Below are 13,682 nucleotides of genomic sequence, written 5' to 3' on the forward strand. Positions count from 1 at the left end.
TACTCACACACTTGAAATATAAAAAGTACATTTGCAAATTAACAATTTCTAGAAAGACATAATAATGATGTCAATGTACTTAAATATTTAGAATCATTTCAAATTGCTTACAGCAATTGAAAAATTAATTTCTTTACTTCACATTTGTTTTTAGGGTGCTGAGTTATTGCGGCTTCGAACAGAAAGTGCTTTTTAACTTCACCTCCCATGAGATACTCATCATGTTGTTGTTAAAATTTTTTCTGTTTAGCAGTAGATAGAATTACTGATGTGTGGAATAAATTTTGCAGCATTAAGTCATAACATATCATCTATTTGTATTAAATTTCCAAAGCCCACCTCTCAACAAAGCTCAAACATCAGCAATGTCCTCCAGACTGCCAATGGAGGTTCACAAGTAAGCAAAATTTACCCCTCCCAGTGTGACTTTGAGATCCAGGAAATGATGGAGAGAAAGTCCTCTAATTCTAGGCTATTCAGTTAGCCCTGCAAAATATCTTGCAGACATTGTGTGTATCTTCCACAAATTCAGTGTCATTGCTTCTCGTGTGATACTCAGTAAAACCCAATAAAAGACAATAAACTACTGAGGACTAAGGTTTTGTTAGACCACTCCCAGGTTGAGCTTCAGAGTACCACAAACCCTGTAATGTTAAAGATTTGTTCACAATCCTAAAACTACTGGTTACACCTTGGAGGCAATTGTAACAACTTACCACTGGTGGAGGAATGATGGTAATGGGAGAGACTCTGCAGATACAGAAGGAGAGAGGATGTGAAAAAATGCAGTAACTTCTCACTTTTGCTGTGAATATAACTGCTATTTTTAGAAAGTATATTTTTGCAAAAGTTCATAAAAGCCATAGAAATTGGCTTATTACACTAACAGAGTCAGTTCATTCCAGGAAAGAGGTGTTTTGTGTTTTTTTTTGTTTTGTTTTGTTTTTGTTTTGCTCTGGAGGAACAAACAGTTGGCCAGGGGACATACTTCTACATAGAACACAAGCCACCTCTCCAGACTAGCTCACTGTCTTAGTCCATCCTGGCCAGTGGAGGGCACTCATCTCTTGTAAATATTGTGCAGGGCCACTGTACAGCAGTCTCCTGTTTCTATTTCCTTTTTGCTACAGCTACACTTACATCACTGCAGCAGGGACATTCACTCTGGTCCAAAAATAGTCACCAGGAGAAAAAAAGAGAACAAGGCTTCTCCTATGAGAGTTTCTAAAAAACCTAGAAATTTCAAACAACTTTTGCTCTTACTTGGTGGCTTTGTAATGGGAAATAAAACTGCCAGAGAGAAACCGCAACGGAAAAGGAAGCAGCTGTGTGAATGGGAAGGAGAGTCACAGAGCTGGGCAGAGCTCACTGGGGGTTTCTACACTGCGGGGAGGGAAACTGTGTGATTTGAGAGAGAAAGGATGGGATCTGGGGAAACAGGGAGGAAGGGGGAATGTGCTGTGTCGGAATGTATAGGGGATGTGTACCTACATATAGTGCATATGTGTACATAGTATATTATTATGGAAAGAGTAATATACAATTGATGAGCCACCCATTCTCAACCAGGTATTTTAGACCATCAGCAGTTTATAGTCAGTTATAAAGAGAAATCTAGGAGAAGTTCATTATTCTCTCAGAGATCTCTGAAAAAAATAAAAAACAAGAAAACAGCCATCATCTGTTAAATTCTCGCTCAATGGAAGATACTAGATACCTTTAAATGTGCTACTTCGTTGTTACAACAGCTCTAGGAATATTCCTACTCTATATTTGGGTAAACAGTTTCAGAGAGCTCAAGAGAGTTTCTCAGGAGCAAACAACTAGATTCACAGCAAAATCCAGAGACCATGCATAATCCTATAGCACATGTCATAAATTACTCCTTAAGACTCATCTTGGGAAATTCTCAAGCTTCTCTTCTTCCATCCTTTCTGAAGATCGATCTTCCCTGGTTGTGTCCCACTTATACCAGCTGCACTATCTCTCTGCCCTTGCAGGCTCTTCTTCTTTTTCTCAGCCTTAAAAGTTGAAGTTTTTTTGAGCTTTAGAGCATCTTCTCATTCCACACTCAACTCAGAAGGAAGGACATTCAGTCCTCCAAATATGCAACCAACCATTGCAATTTAATGTCTCCAGGAGGTACACAGTTGGAGATCCCAGATTCACATCTGCCTCTACCAGTGGGAAGTCTGCTCTCCCCTCTCCCTGACCTCCCTCATTCAAGCTCCTGCTGAAAGGAATCCTGTGTGCTCTACCTCTCATTGTACCATGAAACATAAATGGAATGCATTAAGCTTGATGGCTGCTTTTACATCTCTTTCCTCTTCCAAATGGAAAGCACCAAAAGAATGGGCTTTCCTTTTTTCACCTCAATATTCTCAGAAGTATAACAATGTAACCTAGAAATAAACAGTTTTAATATATAACTATATATTAACAGTTTAATATATAACTGACTGGAAAAGTGAATGAGTGCATTGAATTCCCCCATGGATTCTCCAGGATGGGTTTCAAATTCAGGCTACTTCTCTTAAGAATAAAAAAATCCAAAATGTCTTCAGGAGAAAAAAATTCATAAATTAAACAAGAAAATAATAAAAGACAAAGGTGGAAATAGTTTATCTGAACACACTATTAAGTGAACATAGTATTATAAGAAAAAATATTTTATTTTTTTAACTATCGTAGATACCCTACATATTGTGGCATAAATCATGGGAAAGATGTATATATGAATACATTGACCCCTCAGCACATAGTCACAGTAATTTTCAATTCCTGGTCTGATATTTTCAAAATCTCTAGGATATCTTAGTCTCATTCTGATGCATGTTCAGTCTCTTCAAACTGTACTTTTCACCAAAATGTTTGATGTGTGTTTGTGGACAGCTGATTGGGATGAACCTGGTAAAAGGAACTACAGAAAATTGGCCTGTAGGTGAGGTTTTATGTTTCTCCTGCTAGCAATTGGGGTGAGCTTACAGTTTGTTGCAGCCAAGCTGTCAGAGGCTACATTCCTCTGGTGTCCCTGCTTCTGTGTCCCCTAGAGCCTTCTTTTTTTTTTTAATAATAAATTTATTTTTTATTGGTGTTCAATTTGCCAACATACAGAATAACAACACCCAGTGCTCATCCCGTCAAGTGCCCCCCTCAGTGCCCGTCACCCATTCACCGCCACCCCCGCCCTCCTCCCCTTCCACCACCCCTAGTTCATTTCCCAGAGTTAGGAGTCTTCAGATACTGGCTGTCCTTTTCAGTTGTAGTCCCAGTATTATGTGGGAATCCTGTTGATGTGCTGATAGGTATGGGGAAAGAGGGTGCTCTACAAACCTAGATTTCAGGGTCACGCTTTAAGTGAGCCTGTGCTCCTGGCTGTGTCGTTCTCAAGAGCTCCTCAGCTTTTCTGCCACCCTGCTGGGAAGACAGGAGAGTTACAGTGGCTTGGGATCCTGATAGCCCTTGCCCCAGGTCAATTAGGCTCTGGAAGGTTTCCCTGAGGAAAGGCCTTTGGTAAGGAGAAGTGGAGACTAGGAGTATTTCAGAGTGATTACTTCTCCCCTCCCGCTGCTGGAAAAGCCATCAGATTTTTCTCTGATGTACAGAGGGGGAGCCTAGTGGGGATTCTGAAGGCAAAGCTCACAAACCTGTGGGCCTTACTAGGTCTGGAGCCCCGGAGCTTGTAACTTTCAAGGTGGAGGACACAGAGCCTGAAACAAGCTTCAGTTCCAGATTGTGTTCCTACCAGTACCTGCTCCTGGTAAGGTGTGGTTCTCTGTATCCTCCTCTTCCTCCAGTTCCCAGGGAGAGGCTGGCCCTGTGAGCTCAACTGGGAATGGATCTAAGGAGGGCTGTTGTTTTCCAATTGTCTTGCATTTTGTCGTTGTTGTTGCTGCTGTGAGGTCAGGACTAAGTTTCTAACTGGTTACGTGTTGAACAAGACACCCGAGGATCCTGGGATATGTGAACATGAGAACGACCTCCTGTAACTGTCTCCAAGGGAGGGATGCCCTTACACAGACTCATTTCCACAGAAGCACTGTGACCTCGGATTGAGTCATTTAGCTCAGTGCATTCTATGACTGAAGCAGAAAGAGAGTCCTTAGAAAGACTGAACACATGGGCATGTGACCTGGTGCTGTAGTGAAGAAGATCATTTCCAGGTCCCTTTCCCACTTCTTCCTTTTTCAATTTTCCCTTTCCTACTTTCCTCATTTTAATAGGAAGAGAAGTATCTCATGATTCGGACTCAGACACCTGCCCAGGACAGTCGCTTTGTTTCTCTCTGTCAGATGGAGAGGGAATCATGGCCCTCAACCCCAGGGGAGACTCTGGGCTCCCAAGGCAGGCAGCACACAGGTGTTGGGGCTTCCAGTGCCCCCTGGAGCTCCAGGGGAGTGTGGCCAGCAGGGCCGGGGCCAGGCAGCACATAGGGGTGGAAGGAGCGAAGGGGTGAAGGTGTGCTGGAGGGTCTCCTGGAGGACAGAGGTGGCCCGGACCCCATGGAACTGGTGGCCACCCACCATGTCCCAGGGGAGATGTCCCTCGTCAGGAGAAGGGACACAGCTTCCTCTGTGTCAGAGGCAGCAGGTCTCCATGTGAAGCTGCCCGGCTGGGACATAGGTCACAGCCCAGAGGGGAGCTGTTGCCACATGGAACCAGCAGGTGTCCTCAGGGGGACCTGGGGCTCCCGGGGGCCTGGGTGAGCAGTGAGGGGGTGACATGGCCACCAGTTCCTCTCAAGGTCTTTCTATACAAGTCTCTTAAAGAGAACACGGTACTTTTCATTTGTAGAATGTTCCTGTACACTTCTTAGGCCTTATAATCTTCGTTTGCTTTTCTTTACCTATGCTTTATGTGAGTTCGAATAGATAGGAAGACATCACCCACTTATTATTTTTTCATTTTTTCATTGAGTCTTATCTGCCCAACACTTGAGATGTTTCTATGTAAATGGAGTCAAAGTTTTCGAATGAGAAAAAAGTTCGTGTTACCGTCACACGTGTGCGGCTTGTTCTTGCTCCGACAACATTGCACCTCTGCTCCGGGTCCAGTTAGCTACCATGTGGTGTGATGGTAGCTTCAGGTGCACAACATAGTGATTCAGCAGTTGCAGGCATCGCCCGCTGCTCATGGCAAGTGCCCTCCCCAATCCCAGTCACCTGTTTCCCCCATCCCCCTACCCCCTCCCCTCTGGTAACCATCATCCTTCTCTATATTAAGAATCTGTTTCTAGGTTTACCTCTTCCTCCCCCAGGAACCCACTGTGCTCCTTTGTTTTGCTTCTGAAATTCTACAAATGAGTGGGATCATAGTCTACTTGTCTTTCCCTGACTGACTTATTTCGCTTAGCACAATCCTCTCTAGCTCCATCTTGCAAGTGGCAAGATTTCATTCTGTTTTATGGCTGAGAAATCCAGATTCCTTCCCATTTCATCTGGAGGTCAGTACCAAAATAGTGAAGTAAAAATGGAAACAGGAAAGGCCTGTACCATTAGTTTCCATCGCTTTCAATGCTTCATTTTTTTTTTCCTCCACTGAGCTTTCCTAGAAAGCTGTCATCGCATTTGGATGCACTGGGGCAACAGGAAGACAAAGGCCATCTGACCATGATGGAAGTGACCACACTGAGGTGACTCCCAGGTGAGAGAAGGACATCGGCAGCTCTTCTCCTCTCTGACCACCTTCCACCCACTCCCCCTGTGGCTTCTGCTTGTGGATTCCACCAAAGCAGCTCCCCCTATGGCCAGGTCCATCTCCCCGCCCCCCCTCCCCGCACTGTGCTGGATGGTTAAAGTCCACAGAGCAGCTTACTGACCTTCCACACAGTGCTGATCAAAACAATAGACACTAACAAATAAAGAATATGATTGCAAGTAATGACATATGGCATGATGCAAAATAAATGCAATATTAACATGGTTTGTTAGTACATCGGATTCATGAATCTATCCAGAGACACATATATTACAAAAAAAAGGGGAAATTGGGCAGCTCGGGTGGCTCAGTGGTTTAGCACCGCCTTCAGCCCAGGGGCTGATCCTGGAGATGGGGGATGGAGTCCCATGTCGGGCTCCCTGTATGGAGCCTGCTTCTGCGTCTGCTTGTGTCTCTGCCTCTCTCTCTCTCTCTCTCTCTATCTCTCATGAATAAATAAATAAAATCTTAAAAAAAGAGAAAATTCTGCTAAAAAACAATTTACACATTATTCTATTTTCATTGCATCTTCCTGTTGCACTTCAGAAGACAGATCTCTCGAAACTATTATTTTTTTTTTCTCGAAACTATTATCTGTATATAGTCACTAGCTTCTCTTCTGTTCTTCACCCTTCCTTCTCCATTATGGTTTCTGGTAATTAATTCGGTCAAACCAGCTCTCCACAACATCACCACACCCCCAACTTCCCAGCTTCTGAGTCACATTCCATCCAGCTTCTGCAATGATGCAATTCTTTGAAGTCTTTTTAGGCTTTGAAATAGACTCTTAAAAAAAAACAAAACAAAAGTAGGGGAACCCTGGGTGGCTCAGCGTTTAGGTTTAGCACCTGCCTTCTGCTCAGGGCATGATCCTGGAGTCCCTGGATTGAGTCCCACATCAGGCTCCCTGCATGGGGCTTGCTTCTCCCTCTGCCTGTGTCTCTGCCCATCTTTCTCTTTCTGTGTTTCTCATGAATAAATAAATAAAATCTTTTAAAAAAGTATTATTTATTTTAGAGATAGAGAAAAAGAAAATGCAGGAACAGATGGAGAGGAGGGAGAGAATCAACCAGATTCTGCATCAAGTGCAGAGACTGAAGGAGGGACTCACTCACACAGACCTCATTCATGGCCTGAACTGAATCAAGAAGTCAGGCCCTTAAACAACAATGGCACCCAGACAACCCAAATAGACTCCTAAATGAAATTTACTCTTACTCTACTACCTTAGGACCATTCCACCTGGTTTCCAGTGTGACTATTTTCTCCCCTAACCAGTGGAGGTTTGAGGAATCCATTTAAAGTACATTTCCCATTATAGACTTTCTTCCCATGGGGGCCCTTCAATTATTCAGGTTTCAGTAAAGGAAATGGCTAGTAACAGCAGACTCCAATATCCATTTTCTGAAGAATATTTGCACTGGGACATCTACTACTCTAATAGGGAAGGTATCTAGTGCTGTTGATTTTATTTCCGGATATGTCTGCTTCCTTTTCTGCTTACGGAATGCTTATGTCCCTTCTTCTTCTTTTTGTACCCTTTGCTATTACTGCCATTACTTCACTCTGCTGGTTGTTTGGAGGTTTGTTTTTTCTGGACAGAACTCAGAGATACAGGGTAGGAGATGGGATCGGTCGTGTGCGCCCTCATCCTGACAGGCACATATGCACTGACATCGAGGAGGACTATGGGTTGACTTCTCATGAGAGTAACAGAATCAGGAGGCGAAGAGTCGTACAATCCATTCTTTCATCAGATTCTATTCCGACTCCATCCCTCTCAAAAGAAACAAATCCAAGAATGTTTGCAGAGAACAGTTTAATGAACAAAAGAACAAAAAACTGAATAAATAGAAAGCATCCCCACTCCCCCTGAATCACAGAGTGACAGTACACCTACTAGTATACAAAGAGAACCCAGTTGAGCCATGAATACAAATAAATAGGGCAGCCCTGGTGGCGCAGCGGTTTAGCGCTGCCTGCGTCCCGGGGTGTGATCCTGGAGGCCCAGGATCGAGTCCCGCGTCAGGCTTCCTCCATGGAGCCTGCTTTTTCCTCTGCCTGTGTCTCTGCTTCTCTCTCTCGCTCTCTCTCTCTCTCTCTGAATAAATAAATAAATCTTAAAAAAAAAGAATTAAAAATAAATAAATAAATATAAATAAATAAATAAATAAATAAATAAATAAATAAATAAATGAATGAATAAGTAGTAAAAAGAGAGATGGGCACGGTTATGTGAAAGTAAGCGGTGTTTGTCACTTGACTTGATGGTGCTGCCCCGTCCAGAACACGTACGACACCCGATTGCCTTCGTGTCACCGTGACGGCAGGCGTGAGCTTCTCTGAGGCGGCAGGACACGTGCAAGTGTGCTCTGATCAGTCAGGGAATGTCATTTCCGTGCGGACCCGGGCGGGTCTCATTTCCTCCTCCTGATTCTTTCTTGCAAGATTGTCGAGGAGAAGAAGGATCTCCCGATTTCTGCTCGGACCATCTCCCAGGCACACGGGCTGTGGTTCCTGTCCTTGCAGGTAGAGGGAGATCCTTTGGAAGTAGGTCCTCAGGGTGGAGTCCTCATGCATGAGGGGGGTCTCGGCCAGCCCCGCCTCCTGCAGGGGACAGGCCTCCAGGTCATCCAGCTGCTCAGAGAGCCCCGAGCACAGTTCCTCCAGGAGAGTCATGTTCCAAGGAGCAGAGGACGTGTCCGGGCAGAAGAGGTGGAAGACCTTCTGGGTCATCACGTGGACCACAGAGAGGGCCTGCGCCTCCTGGAGCCGCTGGCCATCAAACAGCTCCTTGGGGAAGGCAAAGTCATTGGTGTAGTGGTCACAAGAGCCGGCGGAGAGTCTCCTCATCTGTCCCAGGAGCGTCAGGACCCTCCAGTTGCGCAGGCCGTGGGTGTCGGGCAGGTGGCAAGCCAGACAGCACAGGGAGTGGCAGCTGAGCAGCACCAGGGCCACCGAGAAGGAGCAGGGCAGGGCCATCGGGGATCCTGCAGGGGCTGTGGGCCTGGCTGCGCTGGGCAAGTGTGGGAACCGCGGCTTCAGCTTCTCTGAGCATCTTCCCTCGTGTGTGGGGCTTAAGTAGGCAACAGACGCGTTTTCCATTTCTGAACGTCTCCCTCACTTTCTACTTCTCTTTTTGCTTTCCTTTATGATGCACTTTCGACTGGCTCTAGAGCACTGTTTCCCAACTACATGGGCGTGCTTGTCATGACTGCCCTTGCCTCCAGAGTCTTCTGGATTGGCTTTCCACGCATCATCCAGAAAAGTTCGGAACCCGGATGCGCTGTCTCTAGAGTACAGTGTATGTCCCATGCTCCTATCTGAACTTTGGACATACACAACCCCGTGTCGGTTCACCCTTCTCATGTGAAGGCGACGCAGGGTTAAGGATGTTAACACTTGTAAACATGAAGGCCAATTGTTAGGCTTCCGACGTGGAATGGGATGGCCAACGTTGAAGAGGGACCTATCGAGTACTGATAGGTACATGATTTCTGATACGGAAAGCACATATGCAGGTGAACCATGTCTACAAAGACAAGAGAATGAACGCAGAGTCTCTCCCAATTTAGAACGATGCCGAACTGCTGATCGGAATCGAAGAGTTGAATTACTTCCTTGACATGTGTTTCTGCAGTAAGGCCATTTCATGTTGCCTCGGCTGACAAAGTGATCTCTTGCCTCACCTGCGACTCCGTACTCATCAAGGTGTTTTCAAAACTCCTTTTTTTCTGTTTTGCACTGTGTCCAGTTACTGATGCGTTGACTGACTTTCGTAAAGTCAAACGATCATGCAGAATCTCTTTGTTCTGAAATGCTGAAAGCCCACATCACCTCCAGGCTCCCACAGAAGCCACATCCACAAAGCGCCAAAGGCAGCTCCCAAGTCAGCCAAGGCCACCTCTCCCAGTGACTTTGAGATCCAGGAACGGATGGAGAGAAAGTCCTCTGCTCACAGGGGCCTGTCATTCCTAGGTGTGTCGCCCTCCTCGGCACACATTTCAGGGCTCTTCCACTAATTCAACGGCCATGCTTCTTGTGTGGTACTCAAGAAAGCCCAAGGAGAGACAACAAACAGGAAGCAAGAAGCTTTGGCTGGGGCCCTCCCAGACTGAGCTTTGGAGAGCCTACAGACCACTGGACTATCTAAGACTAGTTCACAGAGCCCAGAATCTTGGAAGCCTTGTCACAGGGATTCCCTCAGGTGGCTGAAGGTTCATTTCCAGGGACACTATGCAGATACAGACCACGGAGGTGGGAAAAGTCTCTCTACGTCGTATTTTTTTTTCTGCGCAGCTAACTACTCGTAAAAGATATCTTGATTTTTAGAGAAAGAGAGAGAGAGAGAGAGTGAAAGCAATATAGAGAGCAGCATGAGCAGGGGAGGAGAGGGAGTAGCAGACACCCACCTGAGAAGGAGCCCGATGACAGGCTCCATCCAAGGACCCTGGGATTGGCGATCCAGCCAAAGACAGATGCCTCATGGAACGAGCCACCCAGGTGCCCCAGGGACAAGGAATCCTCTGCAGTCTCTGCGCTTGTGGGGAGCCTGATGTGGGGTTCCATCCACCCGCCCTGAGATGAGGATCTCAGCTGAAACCAAGATCTGGCTGCTTACCCGACCTTGCCAACCACATTGCCTACCTCGCTGCTCTTTGGAACACTGTATTTTCCAGAGGGGGAGAGAGACAGCGAGAGCGAGAGCGAGAGCGAGAGAGAGCGAGAGAGAAAAGCTGAGGAAATTGGCTTTTTACACTCTCTGAATCCGTTCCTCCTAGAAAACCTGTTTTTACCTCGGGAGATGAATCACACAGCAGGGGCAACCTGATGCACACAACACAAGCCAGGTGTCCAGGCCTGGTCACTATCTCAGTGCATTGCTGGCTGTAGGGGGCAGTCTTCTGCTGTAGAGCATCGGACAGACCACCGAGTCCAATCCTCCCGCTTTGTCTTTGCTTGTTCCTACAGCCACTGTCCCCTGGTTGTAACGGGGACGTGCCCTCCGGTCCATAATGGTCTGTCATCAGGAGCAAAAGAAGACAACAAGGCCTCTCGGAGGAGAGTTTCCAAAAAGGAGGGAGCCTCCACAGACTCTGGGCTTCAGTGAGTGGCTTGCCCTTAGAAGTCACATGGCCACACAGGATCCACAAGGGAATCCATCTGGAGACCACTTCTCCTTTGGGACTCTGTTCCCTTGGCAGCGCTTCCATTGCTAGGCTTCAAGGGAACGGACCGGCTTGTAACTGGCAGACCCCAATAGGCATTTTCTGAAGGATATTGGCACTGGGACATCCACCAGTCTAATAGGGAAGGTATTATCTAGTGCTGCTTGATTATATTTCCGGATATGCCTGCTTCCTTTTCTGCTTACAGAGTTCCTATGTCCCTTCTTCTTGTTGTTGTACCGTGTGCTATGACTGCCATCACTTCAATCTGCTGGTTGTTTGGAGGTTTGTTTTTTCTCGACAGAACTCAGAGATACAGGGTAGGAGATGGGATCGGTCGTGTGCACCCTCAGCCTGACAGGCACATACGCACTGGCATCGAGGAGGACTATGGGTTGACTTCTCATGAGAGTAACAGAATCCTGAGGAGAAGAGTCATACGATCCACTCTTTCATCAGATTCTCTTCTGATTCCCTCCGTCTCGAAAGAAACCACAAATGCAAGAATGCTTGCAGAGAACGGTTTAATGAACAAAAGAATAAAAAACTTAATAAATAGAAAGCATCCCCACTCCCCCTGAATCACAGAGTGACGGTACACCTACTAGTATACAAAGAGAACCCAGTTGAGCCATAAATACAAATAAATAAATAAATAAATAAATAAATAAATAAATAAACGAATGAGTAGTAAGTAGAGAGATGGGCAAGGTTATGTGAAAGTAAGCGGCGTTGGTCGACTTGACTTGATGGTGCTGCCCCGTCCTGAACACGTTGGACACCCGATTGCCTTCGTGTCACCGTGACGGCAGGCGTGAGCTTCTCTGAGGCGGCAGGACACGTGCAAGTGTGCTCTGATCAGTCAGGGAATGTCATTTCCGTGCGGACCCGGGCGGGTCTCATTTCCTCCTCCTGATTCTTTCTTGCAAGATTGTCGAGGAGAAGAAGGATCTCCCGATTTCTGCTCGGACCATCTCCCAGGCACACGGGCTGTGGTTCCTGTCTTGCAGGTAGAGGGAGATCCTTTGGAAGTAGGTCCTCAGGGTGGAGTCCTCATGCATGAGGGGGGTCTCGGCCAGCCCCGCCTCCTGCAGGGGACAGGCCTCCAGGTCATCCAGCTGCTCAGAGAGCCCCGAGCACAGTTCCTCCAGGAGAGTCATGTTCCAAGGAGCAGAGGACGTGTCCGGGCAGAAGAGGTGGAAGACCTTCTGGGTCATCACGTGGACCACAGAGAGGGCCTGCGCCTCCTGGAGCCGCTGGCCATCAAACAGCTCCTTGGGGAAGGCAAAGTCATTGGTGTAGTGGTCACAAGAGCCGGCGGAGAGTCTCCTCATCTGTCCCAGGAGCGTCAGGACCCTCCAGTTGCGCAGGCCGTGGGTGTCGGGCAGGTGGCAAGCCAGACAGCACAGGGAGTGGCAGCTGAGCAGCACCAGGGCCACCGAGAAGGAGCAGGGCAGGGCCATCGGGGATCCTGCAGGGGCTGTGGGCCTGGCTGCGCTGGGCAAGTGTGGGAACCGCGGCTTCAGCTTCTCTGAGCATCTTCCCTCGTGTGTGGGGCTTAAGTAGGCAACAGACGCGTTTTCCATTTCTGAACGTCTCCCTCACTTTCTACTTCTCTTTTTGCTTTCCCTTATGCACTTTCTCCATGGGTTTAGAGTACTGTTGCCTTCCATTTATTTTTTTTTTTTTCATGCCTCTTGCTTCCAGAGTGTTTTTGGGTGGTTTTTAAAATTTATTTTTTTAAAAGTTTTCATTTATTTATTCAGGAGAGACACACAGAAACAGAGACACAGACATAGGCAGAGGGAGAAGAAGGCTCCGTGTAGGGAGCCCAAATGGGACTCGGTTCCAGGACCTGGGATCTTGCCTGAGCCAAAGATAGATGCTCAACCACTGAAGCTACTCAGGCAACCCTTTCTGGATGTTTTTAGTGAACATTCCTAGAATACTTAATAGCATGGATACATAGTACATATAATTATGTGTTGTATTTATACCTGTGGTTTATATGTAAAAAAGAAAGTGTAAGTTTACCTAATACAGGTTTGCGGATGACTAAAGATTTTTATCTAAAAGTTAAATTTTACAGCTATTGATGTTTAAGTACGTAAACTAAATTTGGTGAGTGACTTCTCATTTCTTTACTCATACAAATTGAAATAGATAAGGTGCATATGCAAATTAACAATTTCTAAAAAGACATAATAATGATTTCAGTGTATTTAAACATTTAAAATTATTCCCAATTGCTAAAAGCTAGTGAAAAATTAAAGAATTAACATTCCTTAGGATAATTGAAGTGTATTGTTGCCTCATATTACAAAATAATTTTAACTTTTATTAATTGTATTAATTTTAATAATTTAAACTGTTTAATTCTATATACTACACCTGCTGCTAGATACTCTTGTATGTAATGTCAGAATATTTTTTCTGTTTAGCATTATATAATTACTGATATGTTGAATAAGTTTAATAGAATTAAATCATAAAATATCATCTATTTGTTTTTAATTGCCAAAGCCAGCATGACATCAAGGCTCAGACAAGTATCATCTATAAGACAGCCAATGGCAGCTCAAAAGTAAGCAAAGATCACCTCTCTAGGAAGATTTTGAGGTCTAAGAAATGATGGAAAGAAATTCTTGCAAGCCTAAAGTATTCCTGCTATTCCTAGGCTTGTCACACTGATCTTGCAGGCAATTTGTGTCTTCCAAATATTCAATGTCAATGCTTGTGTGGTACCCAAGAAACCCAATTAGAGACATTAAATACTAAGGAAGAAGGTTTCGTTAGGCCTCTCCAGGGTCAAGCTTT

The 13,682-nt window shown here is 45.7% G+C and overlaps 2 protein-coding genes and 1 long non-coding RNA gene across 5 annotated transcripts in view; 1 reads left to right on the plus strand and 2 right to left on the minus strand.

Annotated features, from left to right (window-relative positions):
- The window catches only part of LOC119873922, a 105,089-nt gene that overhangs the window by 11,607 nt on the left and 79,800 nt on the right, over window positions 1-13,682 (plus strand). Inside the window, exon 4 of one of the 3 annotated variants that reach the window (XR_005366814.1) lies at window positions 13,389-13,447. The exons of 1 other annotated variant lie outside the window; for it this stretch is intronic. This is a non-coding gene — a long non-coding RNA (uncharacterized LOC119873922). Of the gene's footprint in view, window positions 1-154; window positions 2,625-13,388; window positions 13,448-13,682 lie in introns of those variants that run through there. One more of the 3 variants, XR_005366812.1, reaches the window with a different exon arrangement.
- On the minus strand, window positions 8,115-8,744 carry LOC100683045 (interferon alpha-1/2). Its single transcript, XM_038552524.1, is given in 2 exon segments — window positions 8,115-8,219; window positions 8,221-8,744. Coding segments are annotated over 2 exon segments (564 nt in total). The 5' UTR covers window positions 8,680-8,744.
- Window positions 11,694-12,378, minus strand: LOC119876810 (interferon alpha-1/2). Its single transcript, XM_038552521.1, has one exon. It carries the CDS (start codon window positions 12,326-12,328, stop codon window positions 11,765-11,767), a length of 564 nt encoding a protein of 187 aa, XP_038408449.1. The 5' UTR covers window positions 12,329-12,378; the 3' UTR covers window positions 11,694-11,764.

Source organism: Canis lupus, chromosome 11 (assembly GCF_011100685.1).
Source record: "Canis lupus familiaris isolate Mischka breed German Shepherd chromosome 11, alternate assembly UU_Cfam_GSD_1.0, whole genome shotgun sequence".
Lineage (NCBI taxonomy): Eukaryota > Metazoa > Chordata > Mammalia > Carnivora > Canidae > Canis > Canis lupus.

Coding starts and splice junctions, on each gene's coding strand:
- LOC119876810 (XM_038552521.1), bottom strand. CDS start 12,328: ATGGCCCTGCCCTGCTCCTTCTCGGTGGCCCTGGTGCTGCTCAGCTGC.